The following is a 22,271-nucleotide window of genomic DNA, read 5'->3' on the forward strand; positions in this document are numbered from 1 at the left end:
TGTGTATACTGAAGTGCATGCATGCTAAGTAGCTTCAGTCATGTCCAGCTCTTTGCGACCCCATGGACTGCAGCCCACCAGGCTCCTCTGTCCACGGGATTCTCCAGGCAAGAATACTGGAGGGGGATGCCATTTCCTCCTCCAGGGGATCTTCTCAACCCAGGGATCAATCCCAGGTCTCTTTTGTTTCCTGCATGGGCAGGCGAGTTCTTTACCACTAGCGCCACCCGGGAAGCCCCAGGAGTAACATACAGAAGGGACTTAGGTGTTCTTGCATGTAAGTTTCATGTCATTTTTCAATCAGTTCTTCCCTCAATTAGATTCACAGCAAAAGAAAACCAGCACATTCCCTGTTCAAGCCTACAATCGTGGATTTTAAAGAAATGGCATAGTTTTCCTATACAGGCCTTGAGCATCTCTTGTTCAATTTAAGGACCTTGAAGATTTCACTCTGATTCAAGTAGCACTTTTTATGGCATCTTTTAAAATAAACGTAGGACAGTTTGTTGCCAGTGTTTAGGAAAGCAGTGGACTTCAGTGTGTTAATCTTATGACAAACCATCGTGCTGAATTCTTACCACGTTTGATAATTTTAGATTTTCTAGGTACACAATCACCTTATTTGTGAATAAAGTTGCATTTCTTGTAGTTCTGTTTATTTATTTCTTTAACCATCTGGAAAGCTCTTTCCTGCAGATTTCTGATCCGGGTGTCCACAGAGCACTAGGTGGGGTAAGGAGGACATCTCTGTGGGGGCAGGGTGGCGGTGGTGATGGAGACTGGTTATTTACAGGGAAACTGATCGAGTGAGTGCACAGATTAAGGGAAATGGGAATCATTCCGAGAAAAATGCTTAATAGCTGTGGAAGGGGAGAAAGCGGGGATACTGGTTGAAATCAGAGGGATTGGTGTAGTTTAGTGGTCAGTACAACAGAGAGATGGTTAGATAGAAATAGATTAGAGAAACAGACAGATACAGAGAGACAGACAGGCAGACAGACAGATGAGTGCATCGATTCCCTAGCTCTGTCCCCTGAGGGAGTCTGGGTGCAGCAACACCTCAACAGCAGTGAGCACACCTCAGAACCACACCTTGGTTCCTAAAGCTTTTCTCACTTAAAGGAACAGGGGTCTTTAGAGAAATGGCTCGTACCAAGGCTGGGAGACAGAAGGTACAAAATAGGCCTGAAATACCTTTTCATGTCAGAAAGCAAAGAAATGTTCAAAGGATAGTAGCTACATAGCTAACGGACACAAAAGCTAGGGTGAAGGCCTCTCCCCCGGCCAAAATGATGATTTGAGCTTGAAATAAAATCCAGTGACAGACTATAACCCACTGAATAAAAGAAACCACGATCCACACAGATGGAAGCAGGGCAGGAGAAGAAAGCTGAGTGAGAAACAGGATATTCACACGGGGTTAAAGCTCCTCCCCACTCATTCATCACAAACGGAGAACAAGTTACTTTATACGAAGCAGCCTAGCATCCACCACCCCAAGTAGGAAGACTGGCCATCAGCTGTGGAAAACAAACACTGCACACGACCTGCCAGAAAGCACTCCTGCGATGTTCCTGCAAAGACCGCAGAACCTGCAGCGCGTAAGGAAACCTCACAAAAACCCAGTTTGGGAGCCATGCTATTATCACCAGCTGCTGTTCAAAACTTTTGAGGTTGGGACTTCCCCGGTGGTCCAGTGAATAAGACCCTGCGCTCCCAATGCAGGCGGCCCGGGTTTGATCCCTGGTCAGGAACCCAAGATGCCACATGCCACAACTAAGACCGGCACAGCCAAATAAATATTTTAAAGTGTTGACGCCGTCTGTCCTGGGAGATCGTAGACATGGCCTCAGCACCTCCAGCGGGAAGCTGGGGTCACAGGAAGTTCTTCAGCGAGATGCCCAGGTGTGAACCTGCTCCTGCCAACCCCAGCCCTCCCCTGCAGATCAGGAAACCAGCTCACAGCTGAGGCTCCAGGCAGCTGGTGGTACGAAGCTGGGTGGGGCGAGAAGTGAGACACCCCGCCCCCAGCACATGGGGGCTGCACACGCCAGCTGGACAAGACTCCGGCCCCAGATCAGCCTTCACTTCAGCCCTAGCTCTTTCAGACGAAGGTTCTGAGGCTGACACCATTTGACGTAGGGAAACGATATTGCACAGGTGCCCCAGCCAGTAGTCACCAGGCACCAGCACAGTGGGACCAGCGCCAGCTTTAATCACTCCCTCCCTGAGCAGAGCCAGCCTCTCTGAAGGGCTGTCCCCGAGCCCAGCGTGGGTTGTCTGGAGTTATCTACTGAGTGACAGCCTAACTACAGGGGGCTTCTTTGCACACAGGCCATGGAATGGGGAGGTGGTGGACCCTCAGGGCTGGGACCAGCCTCAGGACAGGGCAGCGGGCACACTGCCCACTAGAATCAGGCCTGGGTGGACAGGCTTACAACCCGGTGAGGCCGGGCTCCCAGCCTTGTGCCATGAGAGGGCCAAAGAGGAAGCAGGTCTCCAGGGGTCTGGGGAAAACAATGAGCTATCCCCTGGGGATCACGTGTGTGTGCATGTCAAGTGAGTTTAGTCATGTCTGACTCTAGCCTGACTCTAGCCTGCCAGACCTCTGTCCGTGGGATTCTCCAGGCAAGAATACTGGAGTGGGTTGCCATTCCCTCCTCCAGGGGATCTTCCCAGCCCAGGAATCCAACCCGGCATTGGCAGGTGGATTCTTTACCGCTGTGCCACCTGGTTAAGCCAGGGATCACAGCGTCAAGCTGACAGGCAACAGAACCTGAATCCACCACTAGATGGCGCTCACACCTTGAGGTGGGGCGGAAACACCAGCAAACAGGGCCGCCAACCAAGCTGGGTATGACTTCTAAACCACTGTTCCGCAAAGGTCTCCCCACCCCAAAACCAGCCTTCCAGGAAGGCAGACTGCACGAGGAGCAAGCCTGGGAGAGACCTCACTACCCCCAAAGGTCCCCCAAACCTGAGGAGCATCACGTGAATATCCAAAATTTCAGATAAACTCTGGGGCCAGGAGCCACAATGCAGTTGAATACACAGAACACTACCAGGGGTTAGAACACCTCAAGCACTGGGGTTTGTGGACATTTTAGAAGTTCCTTTTTTTTAGCTGAACTTTCCTCTCATCCCGTTTCCCAAACAAGCTGGGGAGACTGGGATCACTTCCTGCAGTGGGGTCAGCATCCATGCCCTGGTTTCCTCTCTGGGCTCATGGCAGACATCACTAATAAATCCTAGCACTCCTTCCCACGAAGATTCCAATCCTTCTCAACAGACCTTCTGGGGGCTACCACCCACCAACCACTCGAGGTGGCCCTTGAAATAAAAATCCCATTTATCAATCTGGATCTACGATGGACCAAGTGGCAACGTGGCCTGCCACACACTGCTCACTTTCCCTTCCTCCCCACCCCAGTCCCCGGTCACACACAAAGTAGGGCCATCCCTGACTTATATGTGTCTTTATGCAAATTAGAGAGAGGGTCCCTCTTATGGGGCAGACAGCCAATGCCAGGACACACCTCTGCAGCTGGGTACTCTTGTGCAGCGCATAACCTGTACAGCCATACCTGGAGTAGCAGAGGCCCTGGCAATAGTTTTCTTAAGCTTGGATTGCAGAGGCATCCGCTTCAGAGTATCTCAAACACACTGCCCACCTTTCTGCTCTGAGATTTGTTTTAGAAATCTTTGATTTTGATAACTGACCATTTGGGCCACTTTTTTTCTTCCTTCACTTTAAATTCCTGCTCTTATGTTTTAAATCCACCAACCAAGAGTGAGTCCTCTGAAACCCTCAATTGCAATAAAAGCAGAACCCCAGGCCCAAGGTCTCTCTACCTGTGACCTCACTGTATGGGCCCAGGTGCAGTAGATAATTTCCAGGTCTTGTAGGTAATAAATCTTTATTTTTTTCAAAGTTTCCTGACAGCTGTTGCTGCAAGGCTTCTTGCAAACACAGTAAGAACCGCGAGGGCTGGTCTGGCCACAGCACTGGTTTCCGACTGGCTGAGCCCTGGGAGCCCCGCTCCACAGAAGCAGTCCTGTTCCAGTAGGCAACAACCTCGCGCTTCCTGAGGCCTACTGATAAAGATGACTGGCGTTCTCACCCAGGAAGAAACACACTCAATCACACTCACACGAACCATAAAATAATAAAACAACAGTCCAGTTTCTAGTTTAAAACCAGGATCCCAAGCTTAATGCCCCGGAAAGCTGCCAGTCGGCCAGTGTGGGCCTTGTGCGGGCCCCTGGTCCCTGAAGGCCACCAGCAGCGAAGGCACCACGGAAACAGCAGGGCGCGAGGCAAAGGCCGCTGCGTCTCCTCTCACACATCAGTGGTCCCTGTGGAGTCACCCACTGTATTTAGAAAAGGAAGTCCCTCGGAAGCAGCTTATAAAGAAAAGTGGCATGAACAGCGCCGGAGGGGCTGCAGAGTGGTCCTGCTCAGCTGCGAATCAGGGCCTGCGCCTGTCCAGCCTCGGTCCACACAGCGGGTCTGCCCAAGGGGAAGGCCCCTCCTCTGGGTCGCGGCTACCTCCTCCCCGGCCTGAGAGCCTCCCGAGGCCGCCTGGCCGCCGCAACCGGGAAGGTGTCCGGACGTCACCTGCACAGCTGCAGGTGCGGGTGGCGGCTCAGCTTCTCCACCAGCTCCTCCTCCGTGGGCTCCTCCAGGACGTCCCTGCGGAACGGGGGAGACAATGGACCGGGCGCCCTGGGCGCCTGTAGGGAAGTAGGTGCGCAGGGATGATGGAGAGGCCTCGTCAGGGCTTCTCGGGACCAGGAGCTGCGCGGAACCACCCACAGGGGGCTTGGGTCCACCTCTAGGATGTTTACGGGGAGTCCCTCAAAGGCCTGGAGAAGCCCACTCTGTGCGGTTGGGACACACACAGACGTTCAGGGAGGGTGGTGCGGCCGTCGCCTCTGAGCCACCAGAGGAACAAGCTCCAGGTCACCATGGGAAAGAGGGGCCGAGGTTTCACTTCACCCACCAACAGGGTCACCTGAGGACTAACGGCAGAAGCAAAAGCAGCCCCGGAGGTCCCAAGAGGAGCACCTGCCCACTGCCTCCCTCCCGCCTCCCTCCCTCTCAGCCCGGCCTTCCGCCCACGCCTCGCCCTCCCTCTTGGCCCCGCCCCCACCCCATGCCCCGGCCCGGCCCGCCTCTCGGCCCCGCCCCCAGTCGCCCCGCCTCCCGCCCCACCCTCCCCCTTGGCCCCGCCTCCCGACCTGCCCTCCTTGTCAACCCCGCTTCTCGTCCCACGCCCCATCCTCTCGCCCCACCTCCTGGTCCTGCCCCGCCCCCTCTCAGCCCAGCCTCTTGCCCCACGCCCCGCCCTCCCTCACCCCGCCTCCTGCCCCAGGCCCCGCCCTCCCTCTCACCCCGCCTCATGCCCCAGGCCCCGCCCTCCCTCTAGCCCAGCCTCCTGCCCCAGGCCCCGCCCTCCCTCTCACCCCGCCTCCGGCCCCATGCCCCGCCCTCCCTCTCGCCCCGCCTCCTGCCCCAGGCCCCGCCCTCCCTCTCGCCCCGCCTCCTGCCCAGGCCCCGCCCTCCCTCTCGCCCCGCCTCCTGCCCCAGGCCCCGCCCTCCCTCTCACCCCGCCTCCGGCCCCATGCCCCGCCCTCCCTCTAGCCCAGCCTCTTGCTCCACGCCCCGCCCTCCCTCTCGCCCCGCCTCCTGCCCCAGGCCCCACCCTCCGTCTCGTCCCGCCCGCCCCCACGCACCTGAACGGGAGCTCCTGGGTCATCTCAGAGGTGTCCTCCAGCTCCTCCGTGAGGGACTGCAAGTGGCTGCGGCGGTCCCACTTGTGAAGGAAGTTCTGGCAGGAGGGAGGGAGGGACAGGTGGTGGGTAGGCCCGGGCCCTGCGTGAACCCCTCCCATGGCGGCCTGGCTGAGAAGCTCCCCCTGGACACCGGGACCCGAGGCCCGACAAGGCCCCCGGCCCCTACAGAAGCGGTTCCCTGAGGGCCCTCCTCCAGCCCCACCCCACAGGTCAAAGGTCAGGAGCCTTCAGGACGAGCCGCACCCCAGAGCTGTGCGAACCCAGCACAGGCTCTTCGACCAAGTTCCAAGTGGACCCCACCTCATCAAGTTAGAAACTCCAACTGAGAGTCTGGGCCGGGCGTGTCCACTACCTCCAAAATCAGAGCCAGAAACAGGTTGACCCAGATGACCGACGACACCAGCCACCACAGCACAAAATACACCTCTGACCACCTGTGGAAAATGAGGGGGAGGCCGGGGGGCGCCTGTGAGTCCAGCGCAACCCTCTTCTGGACCCACCGCTCCCTGCTCCATGTCGCTGTTTCCACCCAAACCCCCAGGCTGGCCCAGCCTGGCCTTCAGGGGGCTGGAAGGAGCGGGGCTGGGGCTCAGACCTGGCCCAGCGCCGGGGCCATCTGAGCTCTCCAAGCTCCGGGCTGAGCCCCTTCACCCCAGGTCACAGGCCCCCCCAGAAGCCACCTGCTGCCCCGTACACCCTGCAGCCCCGGGAGGTTAGACCAAGACGCGCACCCCGCGCAGAGCCGCGGTCAGGGCGGCCAGGCCGGGTCACTCACGGGCCCGCGTAGCGCCGGAAGGCGTCCAGGAACACCTGCCAGTTGTTCACAATCATCACGTCCCACAGAGTGACCAGCGCGGCCTGCGGGGGCACACAGGGCTTCTAGGGGGCCGCAGGGAACAGGGGCAGCAGGTGGGGTACCGAGGGGCAGGGGCGCGGGACTCACCGCGAAGTCGTCGAAGTTGTTGGGCCAGTACTCCAGCTGCTCGAAGCTCCCGCAGGGCGCGGAACCATTGACAGAGGCTAGGCTGCGGGGAGGGATGGGAGGGCACAACCCGGTCAGTGTGGGGGCCGCAGTGGGACACACGCCCGCGTTCCCAGCCCCGCCTGAGCCCCTACTCTGCATGGGCCCAGCGGGCCCTTGAGAAAGGGGGACAAAGACGATGTGCCCCCTAACCGAGGAGGTGCCAAGGGCAGCGAGACCAGTGCTGTGGACACATGGGCAGAGGCGGGCCAGGGAGGGTCGCAGTTTAGGCCGAGCCCTGGACACCCCTTATGCAGCAAGCAGCCTGGGCTGCAGTTCCAGAAAGGGGCCTGGGGTCAGGGGTCACCCTCAGTGCAGATTCTAGAGAGGGCTGCTAGAGGGAAGGTGGGGGAGAAGAGCAGGGACACCATGGAAGAAAGGGGACCCAGGAGGTCCCTCCTGGGGAGCTGACCCCACACCACCTCCGAGGCCTCACCCCGGCTCCAGCGTCCCCGGAGACACCCCCCTACACCCCCAGGACCCAGCTCACCTGCTGTTTCTAGGAGCCACGATGACGCCCTGGAACAGGCTGATGCCGATGATGGCGAAGATGTAGTAGATCACCTGGGGAGGCAGGCGGCCGTCGGCATCGCACGCCTGCGGGGGCCCCCACACAGCCAGGCAGGGCCTGCTAGGGGCTGCATGCCAGCAGGGGTTTCTCCCCGGGGACACGGGGACTCTGCCCCCAGGCACCCCTCCTGGCCACCAACCTGTCCCAGAGGGAAGCCCTGGGGATACATGGGGGCCTGGGGGGAGAACTGGGGCTGTGAGCCCTCCTCCAGGGCAGGTGCAGCAGGAGGCAGGCCCCATGGAGAACTGGGCAGCAGGGGCTGCAGAAGGCATCCTGGGAAGAGGGCTTGGAGTGGCCACATCCCTCTGGGAGAAGCCCACTGCCCTCCCCACGTCCATCAGCAGGCGTCCGAGACACACCCCTGGGTAGCTGTGTGCCAGTCAGAGAAGGGGCTGCTGGCCGCCCCTGACCCATCGCTAATGTGTCTGGGGGGCGGAGGACGAGGAGCACCCCCAGGCTAGCCCAGCCCCTCTCTGGGCCTGTTTCCTCCACGAGGCAGACTGGGGCCTGTGGGCAGTGCCTGAAGCAGGTCCCCTGAGCATCCCTGACAGCCCTGGGCACCACGGAGCCCCCTGATGTCCACAACAGCAGGGTTTCATCACCCTCTCTCCTTCCTGCCAGGCCTCGTGCCTAGAGCATCACCAGGCCCCTTTTTTAAGGCCCAGCTCCGGCAGGACCACAGTGGAGGAGGCAGGGTTGGGGGGCCCTGGCCCAGGCTAGGGGACATCAAGATTCTCTCAGCAAAAGCAGCTTTGAGTTCCCCAAATCCTCAAGCAAGGATGGCTGACCACTCTGGGGCCTCTGTGAGCCCTGGGGGGCCCCTGGTGCCTCTAAGGTTTTTCATCTCCTCACTGTGGCCCAGGGCCCAGGACATACGAGGGATTCGGAAGTGACCAAGAGGCTCTCTGGGAAGGCGGTGTGGTCAGGCTGTCCCTTCAGCCAAACCACCCCAGCTCCTCTCTCCAGCGTCCCGCCCTGCCCTGGGATCCCCGGGCCTCGGTCACCTGCTCCACCCGAACGCAGGGACCCTCCTTCTGAAGGCTGCCACTTCCCGCAGAGCTCCGGCTGCCCACCCAGTGGCCCGGCCTTGCTCCCCCGAGAGGCCAGCACGGGCGGCCAGACTCACCACCAGGATCCCGCCGAAGGCCCGCATGTTCTTGATCAAGTCCAGGATGGTGCTGGCCACCAGGGACATCAGCTGAGATGGCAAGAGAGCGGGTGACCCGCCTCACCTGTACACACACCTGCATGCACACCCACACATCACCTGCACACATGCACACCCACACCTCACCTGTACACACACCCACACACCTCACCTGTACACACACCTACACAGACACATACCTATACAGACATCACCTGTACACACACGTGCACACAGACACGTGTACACACAGCCACACATCACCTGTACACACACCTGCACACAAACACCTGTACACACACCTGCACACACACCCATGCATCACCTGCACACATGCACAGCCACACATCACCTGTACACACACCTGCACACAAACACCTGTACACACACCTGCACACACACCCACACATCACCTGCACACATGCACAGCCACACATCACCTGTACACACACCCACACACCTCACTTGTACACATACCTACACAGACACACATCACATGTACACACACCTGCACACACAAACACCTGTACACACACCTGCACACACACCCAAACATCACCTGTACATGCACCTGTACACGTACCCACACACACCTAACCTGTACACACATGCACTCACCTCAACTTTACACACACCTGCACACACACACCTCACTTGTACACGCACCTGTACACACACCCACACCTCACCTGTACACATGCACACCCGCCTCACCTGTACATACACCCATGCCAACCCCCACACTCTCACGACTATACACACCTGCCCACCCCAACACAGAAACCCCTACATGTGCAGACACCTCCAAGACCACTGGTGAAGCCACAATGTGCAGGGCCTTGGCCCACACTGCCCACCGGCCCATGAAAGCTGGTCTGGAGGCTCCTGAGAAAGGCTGACCTGGAGATGGCCCGTCAGCCCTGGGTGACGGGGTTTGAGGTGTGGGGCCTCAGAGACCCAGCCGGGGACCCTGGTACATGTCAATCTAAGCCCCAGAGACCAGCTTTCCAAGCAGCCAGTTTCCCCACTTGGTAAGTCAGGAGAAACAGCACCAGACGCCAGCAGGCGGGAACTCTGCTGTACGTGTGCACACACGTGATTATATGCACATGTGTACACGCGTGTGTATAGATGATTGTGTGTGTGAGCACACACACGTGTATACATACAGTTGTGCTTATATTGCGCCCGACTGCATGATTATATGTATGTGTGTGGTTACACACATGTGTAATTGTGTAGTTACATGCAAATCCATCTGTTGGTGTATGCATGCATGCGTGTGTGTGTGAGATGACGTGTGTGATTATATGAGGGTGTGATTACGTGTACACGTGTATGATTTTGTGTGTGCTCTGGGTGTGTGTGATCATGTGCTGTGTGCATTGCACGTGTCGGTCACACAGGTGTGTACATGTATGGAGGGCTCAGGGGACCAGTCCTCTGCACCCAGGAGCCCCTTCAGATGGGAAATACCGCTGGGTGGCGACGGGTCACCAGCTGCACAGGCCAGGTGCACAGCTTGGCACGACGCACACAGGGGAAAGACCTGTACAGTCAGAAAGGGGGCAGGTAGGTGTCCTCGGGTTCTTTTCTCCTGAGAAGTGCTCAGGAAAGCAGACAGGAACGACACCCCCACCCCGTGCTGGGTGGGGGCTGGGCTTGCACACCCAGACTGCCCCGCCTCCAAAGTTGGAGCTACTCCTGGCAGGAACGTTATGAGAAACCGGGGCTCAGAGACAGTCACAAGCCACTCCACTCCTGCACTGGGGGTCCTTGGAGGTGGCACCAGTAGCCGCCAGCAGCCCATGCCAAGGCCGTTGGGAAACTCAGGATGCCTGGGGGCTGCCCACCAAGGCCAGGGACCCCGAGGAGCACATGACCTCCCCTAGGCCCCACCGACACCCCCGTGCTGTCTGGGCTAGGTGCCCTTACACTCCCAACCACCTCCAGCGTCACCCAGCCAAGACACAAGGCTGGGGCGCATGCAGAGGGACCCCAGGTACTTGGGGGAGGGTGCTCAGCACTGGTCCCTGCCCGCCAGGCACGCCCACCCCCAGAGCGAGGCCCGCAGGCGCCGGCGGTACCTGCATGCTGGGGATGATGCGCAGGAAGCGGAAGACGATGAGCACGTTCACGAGCCGCGTCATGTCCCACAGTGACAGCAGGCCCAGCGTCGCCGGCCTCCTGCAGACGCAGAGACGGGTTAGCCGGCAAAGGGACGCAGGGGACGCGCGGTCCAGAGACAGACGCAGAGAGGGCCACCGGGGTGCCAGGAAGCCGCCCCACAGGCGCCACCCACCGGAAAAACTCCGTCGAGACGGGAGGGCAGAGCCTGAGCCCGCGGCCCAGGGCGCTCATGGCAGCACCTCCCAGGGCACAGCCCCATGTGGTGCAGGGCAACGTGACGGGAGAACCCGGGGGCGCCAGATGCCCAGCTCCGGCCCCAGCAGAGCTGGCAGAGACGTGGCCCCGGACCCGTCTCCTATCCTCGGACCTTGCCCCTGGCTGTGACCCCGTCCCCTGGGTGCCCCTCACGGGCCTTACTGTGCTCTCGTTTCTATTTAAATTTCACCCATTCTCACCTAGGACACACCCCTCACCACCTCCCACCAGAAGCGCCCTGTGGGTTTTCAGTGCACGTAAGAAACATGGAGAGCTGGCCCCACAGCCGCCGGGCGGCCCGAGGCTTCACTGCTCCTGCCCCCGTCCCCCTTGACACAGACCCCTCCCGAGACCCCAAGGGGCAGGACTCATCCAGCCCATCCTCATCAGACGACTCACAAGCGCACCACTAAGACGAAGGCAGCCCAGCCGATGGACCAGGCCCCCTGAGGGCGTGAGGTCAGCACGCGAGTTCACCAGGACAGCTGTGCTCTGGGCAGCGAGACCCCCAAGGCTGCCACACGCCACGCCGCAAGGCACCCTGGGACCCCTGGCCAAACGTCCATACCTCCGCGTGGCCAGAACCGGGGGCAGCATGAGTTCAGCGAGCCCTGAGCCACCCTGACGTCCATGGGGAGGTGCACTGACACCCAGGGTGGGAAGTGCTGGCGGGGGCCTCCCTGCTTCCGGCCCCTGGCACACCTGGGCCCCAGGTCCCATCGCAGGGGCACCTCCAGAGCCTCCCACCCCAGCTCTGGGAACACAATCATCCTGAAGGCGGCCACAAGGCCTTTAAGGCAGAGTCCCCAAGAGCGGAGAAGGCACCTGACCCCACAGGCCGTGGCGGGGCAGGAGCTGTGGCCACTCGCCTGCGAGTCAGGCCTTCGGCCCTAGAGCGGCCTGCACCAGCGGCTAGAGGCCAGACACACACCCTTCCCCGGGGCGCTAGCCAGGCCTCCCGGGTTCTCCGTGACACATACCAGCCCCGGTGTGGGAAGCCGTACTCAGCCAGAGTGGAGATCTCCAAAACCTTTAATCACAAAAGAGAAGAAGGCTCGCTACGGCAGGCCACCGGTGGCTCTAACACGCGGGCCCTGAGGGCATCTGGGGAGAAGCCACAGCCGGTCCTACCCCCTCAGCTGGTGCCACGTGGGGACGTCCCGCTGCTGAGGCTGCCCTGGCCTCAGGAGTTAGGCTGCACGTGCAGAGGGCAGGGCTGGGACAGGGCCTTGGAGTTCCGGGCTTGGGAGAAACTGCGGTCAAGGATGGACTGGAAGGCCCTCCTCTCAGCTGCCTCCCTGCTGCTGCCGGGGGCCCACGGCTCCGATCCGTCAAACACGAATCCGTATTGCGCTAATAGCGCTGCCGTGACGTGCACACCAGGAGCGGCCCTCACTCCCCCAGGACCTGGGCAAACACTTCCCAAGACTCCCAGTGCCTGACACCCTGCCCATCCCTCCGCACGCCGAGGCCCCACTGTCCTTGGTGGGGCTGTGCTGGCTGGCGGGGTCTGCAGGGTCCTTGCAGGCGTCCCTGGGGTGTCAGGAGAGGCAGCCTGCCCTCACCCTGCCCCAGCCCCGACGACCCACAGAGGCAGCAGAAATGAGCCTCCTGTAGCCCCACGCCAGGCAGCCGAACCCGGGGGAGCCAGCCCCTTTGTCACCAGAGGCGGGAGGCCCAGGCCCTACGGCCCCCTGGGGTCCAGGGGCAGCTGAGAGACCCTGTACACAGGCTGAGTGCACACCGCCCGCCCAAGAGGCTGCGCCTCAGCCGTCTCAGACTTTACCAGCAGGATGATGGTGAGGAGCCCGTCGAACACATTGCTGGAGTAGGACAGGTAGCCCTGCAGGCCCAGAGAGAACACCTTGAGCAGCATCTCCAGCAAGTAGTACAGAATAAAGATGCAGTTGAGAATCTGAAAGGGAGAAGCATGCCCAGCGTTCGGTCCTGGTGCCACCAGTGGGTCCCCCCCAGCTCCCCAACATCCCCCACCCACAGTGGGGCCAATGAGATCCTCGCGGCTCTGTCCACAGGGCCCCGTGGGTCCTGCCCAGCTCCCCAACCTCCCCCAATGTCCCCACCCACAGTGGGGCCAATGAGATCCTCGCGGCTCTGTCCACAGGGCCCCGTGGGTCCCGCCCAGCTCCCCAACGTCCCCCACCCACAGTGGGGCCAATGAGATCCTCACGGCTCTGTCCACAGGGCCCCATGGGTCCCGCCCAGCTCCCCAACGTCCCCCACCCACAGTGGGGCCAATGAGATCCTCACGACTCTGTCCACAGGGCCCCGTGGGTCCCGCCCGGCTCCCTGGCCTCCCCCAAGATCCCCCACCCACAGTGGGGCCAATGAGACCCTTACGGCTCTGTCCACAGGGGCCCGTGGGTCCCGCCCGGCTCCCCAGCCTCCCCAACGTCCCCACCCACAGTGGGGCCAATGAGACCCTTGCGGCTCTGTCCACAGGGCCCCGTGGGTCCTGCCCTGCTCCCCGACCTCCCCCAACGTCCCCACCCACAGTGGGGCCAATGAGACCCTTGCGGCTCTGTCCACAGGGTCCCGTGGGTCCCGCCCGGCTGCACATGGTGAAATGCGTGGTGCACAGGCACCCCCTCCCACGCTGGGGCCACGTGACCCTCCCCTCCCACTTCTTTGCTGCTCCTCACACCCTTCTAGGCGGCTCTTCCCGAGCCCCCTACCTCCAAATGCAGGCATCTCAGCACCCCCTTCTTGGTCCACATCCTCTCCTCGGGGGACCTGTACCCCAGCCACAGCTTCAACCACAACTGGCACACCTGTACCCCCCAATCCAGGCTCCCCAGCCATCAGACAGGCCCTCGAACCCCACGCCCTACGTCTCCCTACTCCACAGACTCCACGGTGAAGCACCAGGATGGCCCTGCCTCCCAGAGACCCGGGCCTGAGGTGGGGAGGCTGTGCCCTCTGCCCCCTCATGCCCTATCACCCTGGATGACAGCCCCGTGGCTGCAGAGCTCACCCCCAGCACGAAGTCGTCGCGGTCCTTGGGCAGCACGTGCGCGTCCAACACCAGGAACACCTGCAGAGCCAAAGCGGTCGGCGGCTCAGCCCGGGGGCCGGTGAGAGAGCCGGCAGGCAGCGATGCCAGGGCAAACCCGCACTCACACAGATGGTCACAAGGTTTCCGAGGGCCATGAGGTTGCCCAGGTAGTCAAAGTAGTGATGGCCGAAGAGGAACTGGGTGCTCCGCAGAAACGGAGACTGGTACTCGGGCCGCGGCGGGTGCTGGGGGGACACGCACACTCAGAAACATGATGGAGCCGGCCTCGGCCACGGGGGACCGAGATGCCCAACCCCCTTCTCCTGGGACTCAGTCATCCCACCCTGCCTCCCAACCCAGACTCTCCAGCCTCAGGAAAACCTCTCCAACGGTGTCAGTTTTATGCACAAAGATGATCGTCACAATCGTCTAACACCGAGAGACATGGAAATAACCCAGAAGGGCGCTGATGCTGCAAGCAGCCCGAGACGGACAAGCATTCAGTCGTCTTAAACATATGCCAAGTGTCACGTGAAAATATACATATAAATTAGTTGCTATTAACTATGAAAACTTAGCACATAATGGAGGTAACTCACACACCGTCACCAGGCTGGAGTGGAGCCTGATCAGAGGAGGGCAGCTGGGCAACAAATACACCATGAAGATGCCTGTGAGACCCTGCACTCCCATGCCACCCTGCTCCCCCCACCAGAGACCCACGCCAACCTGCCCCCCCGCCCCCAGAGACCCACGCCAACCTGCTCCCCGTCAGAGAGGCCCCCGCCTGTGCACCAGGACAGAGGTGCAGAGCGGTCACTGCAGCGCGAGATGGACCATCCCACAGGGCGGCTACTCGCTGGCCGTGGCCACTTGATTCAAATTTAAATTTGATCAAACTGAACACTTGGCTCCTCTGTCACACTAACCATACCTCAAGTCAGGGAAAGACACCTGTGGAGCTCTGACCCAGCCCCACACTCAGACGCACGGTTCCCTGGTGACCTGCAGCACAGCCTGATCCCGTAAGAACGTCTTCCACGTGGGTACTGGTGCCCAGAGGCCGCCAGCCGGCCCCGGTGCCCAATTCCCTCTGCACTCCACATGCTCTGCTCATGGCCAGTGCCTGCTGCACCCTAGACGGTGGCATCCTGCTTGCCTAGTGACTGCAGACCAGCTCCAGCCCAGGTAAACCAGCAAACATCTCTGTCCCCCTGGGGTCTGGACCACAACTTCTCCAAAGCTGTCCAGACCCTGGCCTTGGGGAAGGGGTCCCCTCCCAGGTCTGTTCTTCCCCAGGCATCTTCCTCCACCCTCAGGGACCACAGAGTTTCCCCATATGTTACAGTGACTCTCTTATCACAGTTAATACTTTTCGATGTTAAATTTCTACGTGATTTCTGTCTCCTGCCTGAACCCAGACTGATATATTGGCCAAAAGAGACTTCAGCATTATCCGTTATGTTAAATTATTACAAGAAGAATGAATTCATATATCACGTCATTATTAAGAAATAACAAACCTTGAAATGATTTCCGTGAAATGATTTCTTGGAAGGTGGACAGTTGGGTGGTTTTTCTATTTCTTGCTACTATTCTTGGAAGGTGGACAGTTGGGTGGGTATTTCTATTTCTTGCTACTATCTATAATGAATGCCTGCTATGTTTTTAACCTCAAAAGCATCTTATTAAAACAAAAACAGGGACTTCCCTGGTGGTCCAGTTGTTAGGACTCCAGGCTTCCACTGCAGGGGTCACGGGTTCAATCCCTGGTCAGGGAACTAAGATCCCACATGCCGTGTGACGCAGCCAAAAAAGTAAAAGAGAAACAGGCTTTCAGAAGCTGGCATGGTACCTTTTCTACACCCAATTAGCATGAACTGACGAGCACTGGACCAAGGCCTGGGTGATGGACAGAAGGTGACCATACATGGGAGGACTCTCATGAAGGCTCATGATGTCCTGCTATCAGCCACCTAGTAAACGCCTCTCTTCAGAAGTGATTCCAAAATCACAGCCTGTCAGGGCACCTGGGACAAGCCCTCACATGCTAACAATCCTTGAGGCACCTGCCTGCCCGCTGGCAATCAGCACTGGGGAGGAAGGAGGATGTCATAAAACCACGACAAGGACATCACAGCTCCCCAAACTTCTAGGACCCAAACTCCAGCCTCAAATCATAGTTCTGGAGTTTAAATCTAGGGCATATGGGAAGAGAGAGCATCTCATGAACCACAGTAGGAAAGGCGTGGCCAGAGGATGGCCGTGGCCAGCGGACGGTGTGGCCAGAGAGGGGTGTGGCCAGAGAGGGTGTATTCCGTGGAGGGGCAAGGCCAGCGGAGGGTGTGGTGAGAGGAGGGGTGTGACCAGTGGAGGGTGTGGTCCGTGGAGGGGCGTGGCCAGAGGGGGTGTGGCCAGAGGAGGGGCGTGGCCACAGGAGGGTGTGGTCAGATGAGGGGCATGGCCTGCACGTGCGACCAGTCACCAGCCACCACCACAACCACGCACCTCCTTTTGATATCAGATCCTGGCTCAAGGCAAAGGGGGAGTTGGTCTTGGACGACCTGGACCCAGCAGCATCCTACAGGCCAGTTGGCAAGTGCCCAGGGAGGGTCTGGCTGGCCCAGCGAACCCTGAGAAAGGAGCCCACCTTCCCAACATTTTCTCACCCAGGTCAGGCTGCACCCAGAAACGGGCTGGACCACAGCAAATCAAAACAACAACGGCTGCCAAGAGCTGCCTCCTGGGCCCAGCAAACCTCCGCAAACCTCCTGCCCCAGGACCGTCATCTAGAAAGGTGCTTCCAGAATTACTATCCTTTGAAAACCATCATCATGGTTTCTATAAAGCCTGCACCCAATGGCACGTACTTACTATTCCCTTCAAGTCACCTGGACACAGACGGTGTCATGTATGTTAACATACCAAGTGTCCGCCTGTCTGTCCCTATAACCATCTCCTGTACCCCATGGGTCCTGCAATGAGGATGCTGCTGACCACACAGGGGCCGAGGGTACAGCACCCATAGCTCCAGGCCAAACAGGACTTCCTCTGGGGAACCTGGAAAGGCTTCATGTTCTCAGGGAAAACCACCTCTGACTGGGGCCTGAGGCCTCAGAGGTTGACCACAGACCTGGAGAAGAAACTTGTGGGCTAAGGTGCATCCCCCAAAATTTATATTTTGAGAGCCTAACCCCAGGACCTCAAATGTGACTGTATTTGGAAACTGGGTCTTTCAAGAGGCAACTAAGTTAAAATAAGGTCACTGGGGTGGGTCCTAATCCCATAGGACTGCTGACCTTATAAGAAGGGGAGATGAGGAGACAGACACACAACAGAGGGAAACCCACATGAAGACACAGCGAGCAGACGGCGTCCACACGCCGGCCCTGCCCACGCCTCGGCCTCCGATTCCAGTCTCCATCCACACATCAGCCCTGCCCACGCCTGGGCCTCCAATTCCAGCTTCCGTCCACACGCCGGCCCTGCCCATGCCTGGGCCTCCAATTCCAGCCTCTGTCCACATGCCACCCCTGCCCACACCTGGGCCTCCGATTCCAGCCTCCATCCACACGCCGGCCCTGCCCACGCCTGGACCTCAGATTCCAGCCTCCAGACCTGGAGACAATAAGCCCTGGTATTTAAGTACCTCCAGAATTCGCACACACGCACAGGCTGCGGTAGCTGCTACAGCAGCTGAGCTGATTGACTCAACGGTGACACTGAGTGCGAGGAATCCAATCAACAGGAGACGACTGACTCCACCTCTTCAACCCCCATTCAAGCCCAGCTCGGCCCTGTCAAGGCCCGGTGGCTGGAGTGGCTGGAGCGGCAGCCCCCTCCGCTGCCCCAAAGTCTGCCTGGGAACAGCTCGGCTGTCTCCTGCACCTCCTCCCCTGCTGCCTCCCAGACACCTGCCACATAAAATGCAGGCAGGCCAGGGTCTTAACACTGTGGACACAGTGTTAAGCTGGATGCTTAAGCCCACCTGCTAACTTTAAAAATCAGTGTCAAGGACAACGGACAAAGGTTTTGGACAAACTCAGGAACCTCCCGGGTTAGGATGTATGAGAAGAGAAGAAAAGTCTATTATGAAGAATGCAGAAAACTGGGAAGTTCCTCTGGGTCAGGACTACAGTCCCTGTGGTCTGGGAATTTCATGAGGTCACAAAATCTCCCCAGTTCCCAAGAGCCACACCAGCTCTGCTCCCACGAACACCCTAGGGGCCAGAATCCCTGGGAAGGTGAGTCCCAGCGTCGGTCACTAAAAGTGACTCAGGCAATCAATGCCAAGAGACACCAAGGACTTCCCTGCTAACCTCAGGTGCCCCTGGCCCGGCCACAGTTACCTCTTTAATCACCCTCTTATCAAACTCGTAGAAGAGTTTCTGAAACTCGTCAGTTGACAGCAGGCCATCAGCACGGGAATGCAGCTTCTGCAAAGCAGGAACGCACGGGGGTGCTGGGCAGCCAGCCCAAGGGCAGGAAGGGCACCGCCCCCAGGCCCACCAGGACCAGGCCAGCCCGGCCGATCTGAAATGACACCCGCGTGACCTAGGGAGCCCAGAGGCACAGGCGGGGTAGAGGGGAGGGGGGACCAGTACCTCTGTGATGGCCTGTTTGTGGTCACTGTCCAGCTGGACTTTCTGGAGTACTTGCAAGAAATCCTCAGGCTTCACCCCAAGTCTGTGGGGAAGATGCCCTCAGTGAGCCCAGCCAACTCAGCACCCTTAGGCGCCCTGACCGCTGGCCCAAGCAGCCTGGGCAGTGACAAGTTCTCCAGGAAGGAGCGCTTGACGGTCTTCCTGTCTCCAAAATCCTGAGACCCCGTGGTCCTGCCTTAGAGAGGAGCAGCTGAGGATGCTAGAGCATGCGACCCACGGGCCCCGGGGCCAGTGAGCGGTGGGGACCAGAGCAGCTCTGTGACACTGCCTCAAAGCTGTCACAGAGTGGGGGGCAGAGTGGACGTGCATCCCAGGCCTTTCTCGTCCTGGACCCCAAGTCACAGCTCGGGTGTGGGAAGGGCGCCAGGGGGACAGGCCAGAGTGCACGGCCCCCCTCAGACCGGGATCTCAAGCAGGTCACGAGGACACGAGTTAACTCGGACACCAGGACCATGAAACCCACCCAGGGATGCTTGACTCCAAAGGAGCCTTGCGACCCACTGCCAGCAGGGATCTCGGGAAACATCCCCCCATGAACAGCCCTCCCAGAGCAGCCTCGGGGGAGGGGCGGGAGCCCCCAGTCTCACCGCTTGGGGTGGGCTTCTCCCTCTGCAGTCACGGACGAGAGGACCTCATAGGCAGCCCGGGTCCCCAACCGTCTCCGCAACAGTGAGGTCTGGAGAGACATCTGAAAAGGGGATGGGGCTGAGGGGCTTGACCCAGCCCTGTCCATGGCCATCCTGCCCCTCGCCCCAGACAGCCCCTGCTCACTCGCAGCCCAGGGAGCAGCCCCTCGCCCTGTGGGCATCGGGGGGCAGTCAGAGACAACAAGGGCCAGGTCTTGCTGGCAGCCACCACTGTGAAATTCACTAAGGTATGCATCCCTTCTCAGTGGACTCGGGGTCCTTGGCCCACCTACATGGGGGGTAGGGGGTGTGGTCACTGCCCCGGGAGCTTCAGTCTCCTTGCGGTTCCCCCTAGAGGAAGTGGGGCAGAGAAGGGGCCAGTGGTGGCTGTGGGGCCAGCACCCCTGGGGAGCAGAGAGGGAGGTCACCCACGGCAGGGAGGTGGAGGCCGTGCCGAGACCACCACAGGCCCCGCCCTCCCACCCACGTCCACACCCACACAGCCCTGGGGCCACCCTGCCGGCCAGCTCCCTGCCAGGCCTCCAGGGGCAGTTCCAGGCACAGCTGGCCAGGGGGGCAGCTCCGCTCACCATCAGGTAGCCCCGGAACTGGTTGTAGATGATGGCCGTCATCAGGTTCATCAGAAACAAGCTCCCTTGGGAGAGAAAAGGCCATGGTCAGCAGAGATCAAACGGTCAGCGAGGACCATGTGGGCAGGGTCTGGAGGAGCGGCAGCATCGGGGGGCCAGCCCGTCAGCAGCAAGCCGGCTGAGTGAGCAGGGCAGGGACCCGAGGCCCTCGTGTACGGATGGGGGCGGCACCTGGCCTGCCCAGCAGGCACTGAGGCACTGGTGGTCACACAGAGTGAAAACCACACAGGTCACGTGGAGGGGAGGTCACAGGGCTGGGGAACACACCCAGAACCTTGCCCCAGGTGACCCCTGCAGACCCGCCCCGACTCACCGATCAGGGTGAAGGCTATGAAGAAGATGGCGTAGGCTCGGTTCCTGGAATACACAGGAATCATCACTGAAAGAAATCAGAGACAATAAAACACTCATAATCCCAACGTCCAGCTGATCCCTTTCATTGTCTTATACCACTGTCTTTTCAACAGAAAGGAGGGCCCTGTGTTGGTGGACCTGGAGGGCCTTCTTGCCCAAACTCTGCCCCTCACACCTCTGCTTGCACACCTGTGGGGACGGGGAACCCACGAGCTTTGGAGGCTGCTCATCCTGTACACATCCCTGTGAGCACTCCGTGCAGACAAGGCCCAGCCCTCCCTCAGTGACTGGAGGACTCGCAGGACATGTGGGGGCAGTGCTCAGGGTCCCGGGCACAGCTCTCACCAGGTATGGAAGCCAGTGGCTGAGCTCTTGGGAGGGTCTCTATGGTTGGTGATCACCCCCAGCCCAAGACGAAAGGCCCCAGCCAGGCTGGCCAGGCCACAGCTGAGCCCAAGGACCACAACACCCTCACCTCCTGGCCACACACCTGGCCTGAGCAGACAGAGGCCCCATCAACAACCCTGACACAGTCCATGTCACAACCACCAGAGACCCCAGGGCCTCACACGTGGTGGGGCTGAGCCTCAAAGAGGAGGCGGCCACCAGGGGCCCGCTGAGCCCAGGTCGGTCCATCACCACAAAGAAGAGTGTCCACCTCTAGCTTCTCAGGACTCAGAAAATGAGCGGAAGAGGAAAAGGAACAGAAACAGAAAACTAGAAAGAAAGGGGAAGAAGAGGGTGGAGAGTAGGAGAGAGAAGGACACTCGAAAAAGGGGGGAAAGAAAACCAGCAAAGAGGCGGCTGGGGCTCCACCTTTAATCCCCAGCTCTCGACAAAGAGGCTTCGGGGGCCCCCACGCCCAGTGCCAGGCTCAGCTATAGCCCCATGCCCCTGCCCACCCCCGCGTCCTGCCCTGCCCCCAGCCCCCGCACCATCAGGATTGTTGGCGGTGGTCAGCAGCACCAGGAGGGTGGTCAGTGCCTCAGGCAGGTTGAAGAAGTAGGTCAGCCGCTCCCGGTCCTGCCCAGCGTCCTGCGGAAGCAGACACAGCAGCACTGAGGAGTCACCGGGCCTCGGGCCACAAAGCCCAGGCCCCACACCCAACAAGCCCAGCCCTCCCACTACGGCTGCGCAGCCTCAGAGCCCATCTCTCCATCTCCTCCCAGTGGGCTCCAAGCCCCAGGCTGGGCAGACTGCACTCAGGACCTCTGGGCCCGAGAGCCAGTGTCCAGGGATGCCCCACACGGACACCGGCCACTGGGGCAGGCCTGCTTGGAGCCACAGTGAACAGCTCTTACCAGCCTGGCGGGCAGCATCACAGCCTGGGCCGAGAGGGCCCAGCGGGGGCCAGCCCGCCCGCTCCCAGCCAGACTTCACAGGCCGTGTGTGTGCCCTGGATACAGTGTGGGTGGGAGGTGCTCGCCCAGGCACAGAAAACCACCTCATCACTCAGGGAGCCTCGCAAGGCCACTCTCCTAGCTGCCACCTGAGGGCCAGCCCTCCATGGGCAACTCGGGACCCTCCATGTTCCCAGGTCAGAGGCCCACCCCTCCCCTACTCCCAGGGGGGCACCCTCACCCACCCCACCCATCCTGTGCTCCATAAACAGCAGTGACACTGGACAGACACGTGGGTCCTGAGATACTGTGACTGCTCCCACCTCCCAGCCGAGCTGCCCCTGCCACCCAGGCTCACACACACATACACACAGACACCCCCATGCATGCACACAAAGAGATAGAAACACACACAGAGCACACACAGTTACACACACAGACACCCCCATGCGTGTACACACAGAGATAGAAACACACACCACACACACAGAGTCTCACACACACACAGACACCCCCATGCGTGTACACACAGAGATAGAAACACACACACACAGAGACACACCCATGCATGCACACACAGAGATAGAAACACACACCACACACACAGAGTCTCACACACACACAGACACCCCCATGCGTGTACACACAGAGATAGAAACACACACACACAGAGACACACCCATGCATGCACACACAGAGATAGA

At 59.8% G+C, this 22,271-nt stretch overlaps 1 protein-coding gene across 4 annotated transcripts in view; it reads right to left on the reverse strand.

Moving 5' to 3' along the window:
• Positions 1-3,903: 3,903 nt before the first annotated feature.
• Positions 3,904-22,271, reverse strand: part of TPCN2 (two pore segment channel 2) — a 31,166-nt gene continuing 12,798 nt past the window's right edge. Inside the window, exons 8-25 of one of the 4 annotated variants that reach the window (XM_055580583.1) lie at positions 21,163-21,262; positions 20,187-20,252; positions 19,814-19,878; positions 19,185-19,285; positions 18,538-18,619; positions 18,283-18,369; positions 14,059-14,178; positions 13,913-13,972; positions 12,707-12,835; positions 11,901-11,950; positions 10,623-10,722; positions 8,515-8,586; positions 7,308-7,381; positions 6,740-6,821; positions 6,572-6,654; positions 6,149-6,230; positions 5,737-5,831; positions 3,904-4,693 (exon numbers count right to left, since the gene is read on the reverse strand). In XM_055580583.1, coding sequence (XP_055436558.1) covers positions 4,615-4,693; positions 5,737-5,831; positions 6,149-6,230; positions 6,572-6,654; positions 6,740-6,821; positions 7,308-7,381; positions 8,515-8,586; positions 10,623-10,722; positions 11,901-11,950; positions 12,707-12,835; positions 13,913-13,972; positions 14,059-14,178; positions 18,283-18,369; positions 18,538-18,619; positions 19,185-19,285; positions 19,814-19,878; positions 20,187-20,252; positions 21,163-21,262 — 1,527 coding nt within the window. In that variant the 3' untranslated portion in view covers positions 3,904-4,614. Of the gene's footprint in view, positions 4,694-5,736; positions 5,832-6,148; positions 6,231-6,527; positions 6,655-6,739; positions 6,822-7,307; positions 7,382-8,514; positions 10,085-10,622; positions 10,723-11,900; positions 11,951-12,706; positions 12,836-13,912; positions 13,973-14,058; positions 14,179-18,282; positions 18,370-18,537; positions 18,620-19,184; positions 19,286-19,813; positions 19,879-20,186; positions 20,253-21,162; positions 21,263-22,271 lie in introns of those variants that run through there. The other 3 variants (XR_008714495.1, XR_008714496.1, XM_055580584.1) reach the window with 3 other exon arrangements.

Source organism: Bubalus kerabau, chromosome 5 (genome assembly GCF_029407905.1).
Source record: "Bubalus kerabau isolate K-KA32 ecotype Philippines breed swamp buffalo chromosome 5, PCC_UOA_SB_1v2, whole genome shotgun sequence".
NCBI lineage: Eukaryota > Metazoa > Chordata > Mammalia > Artiodactyla > Bovidae > Bubalus > Bubalus kerabau.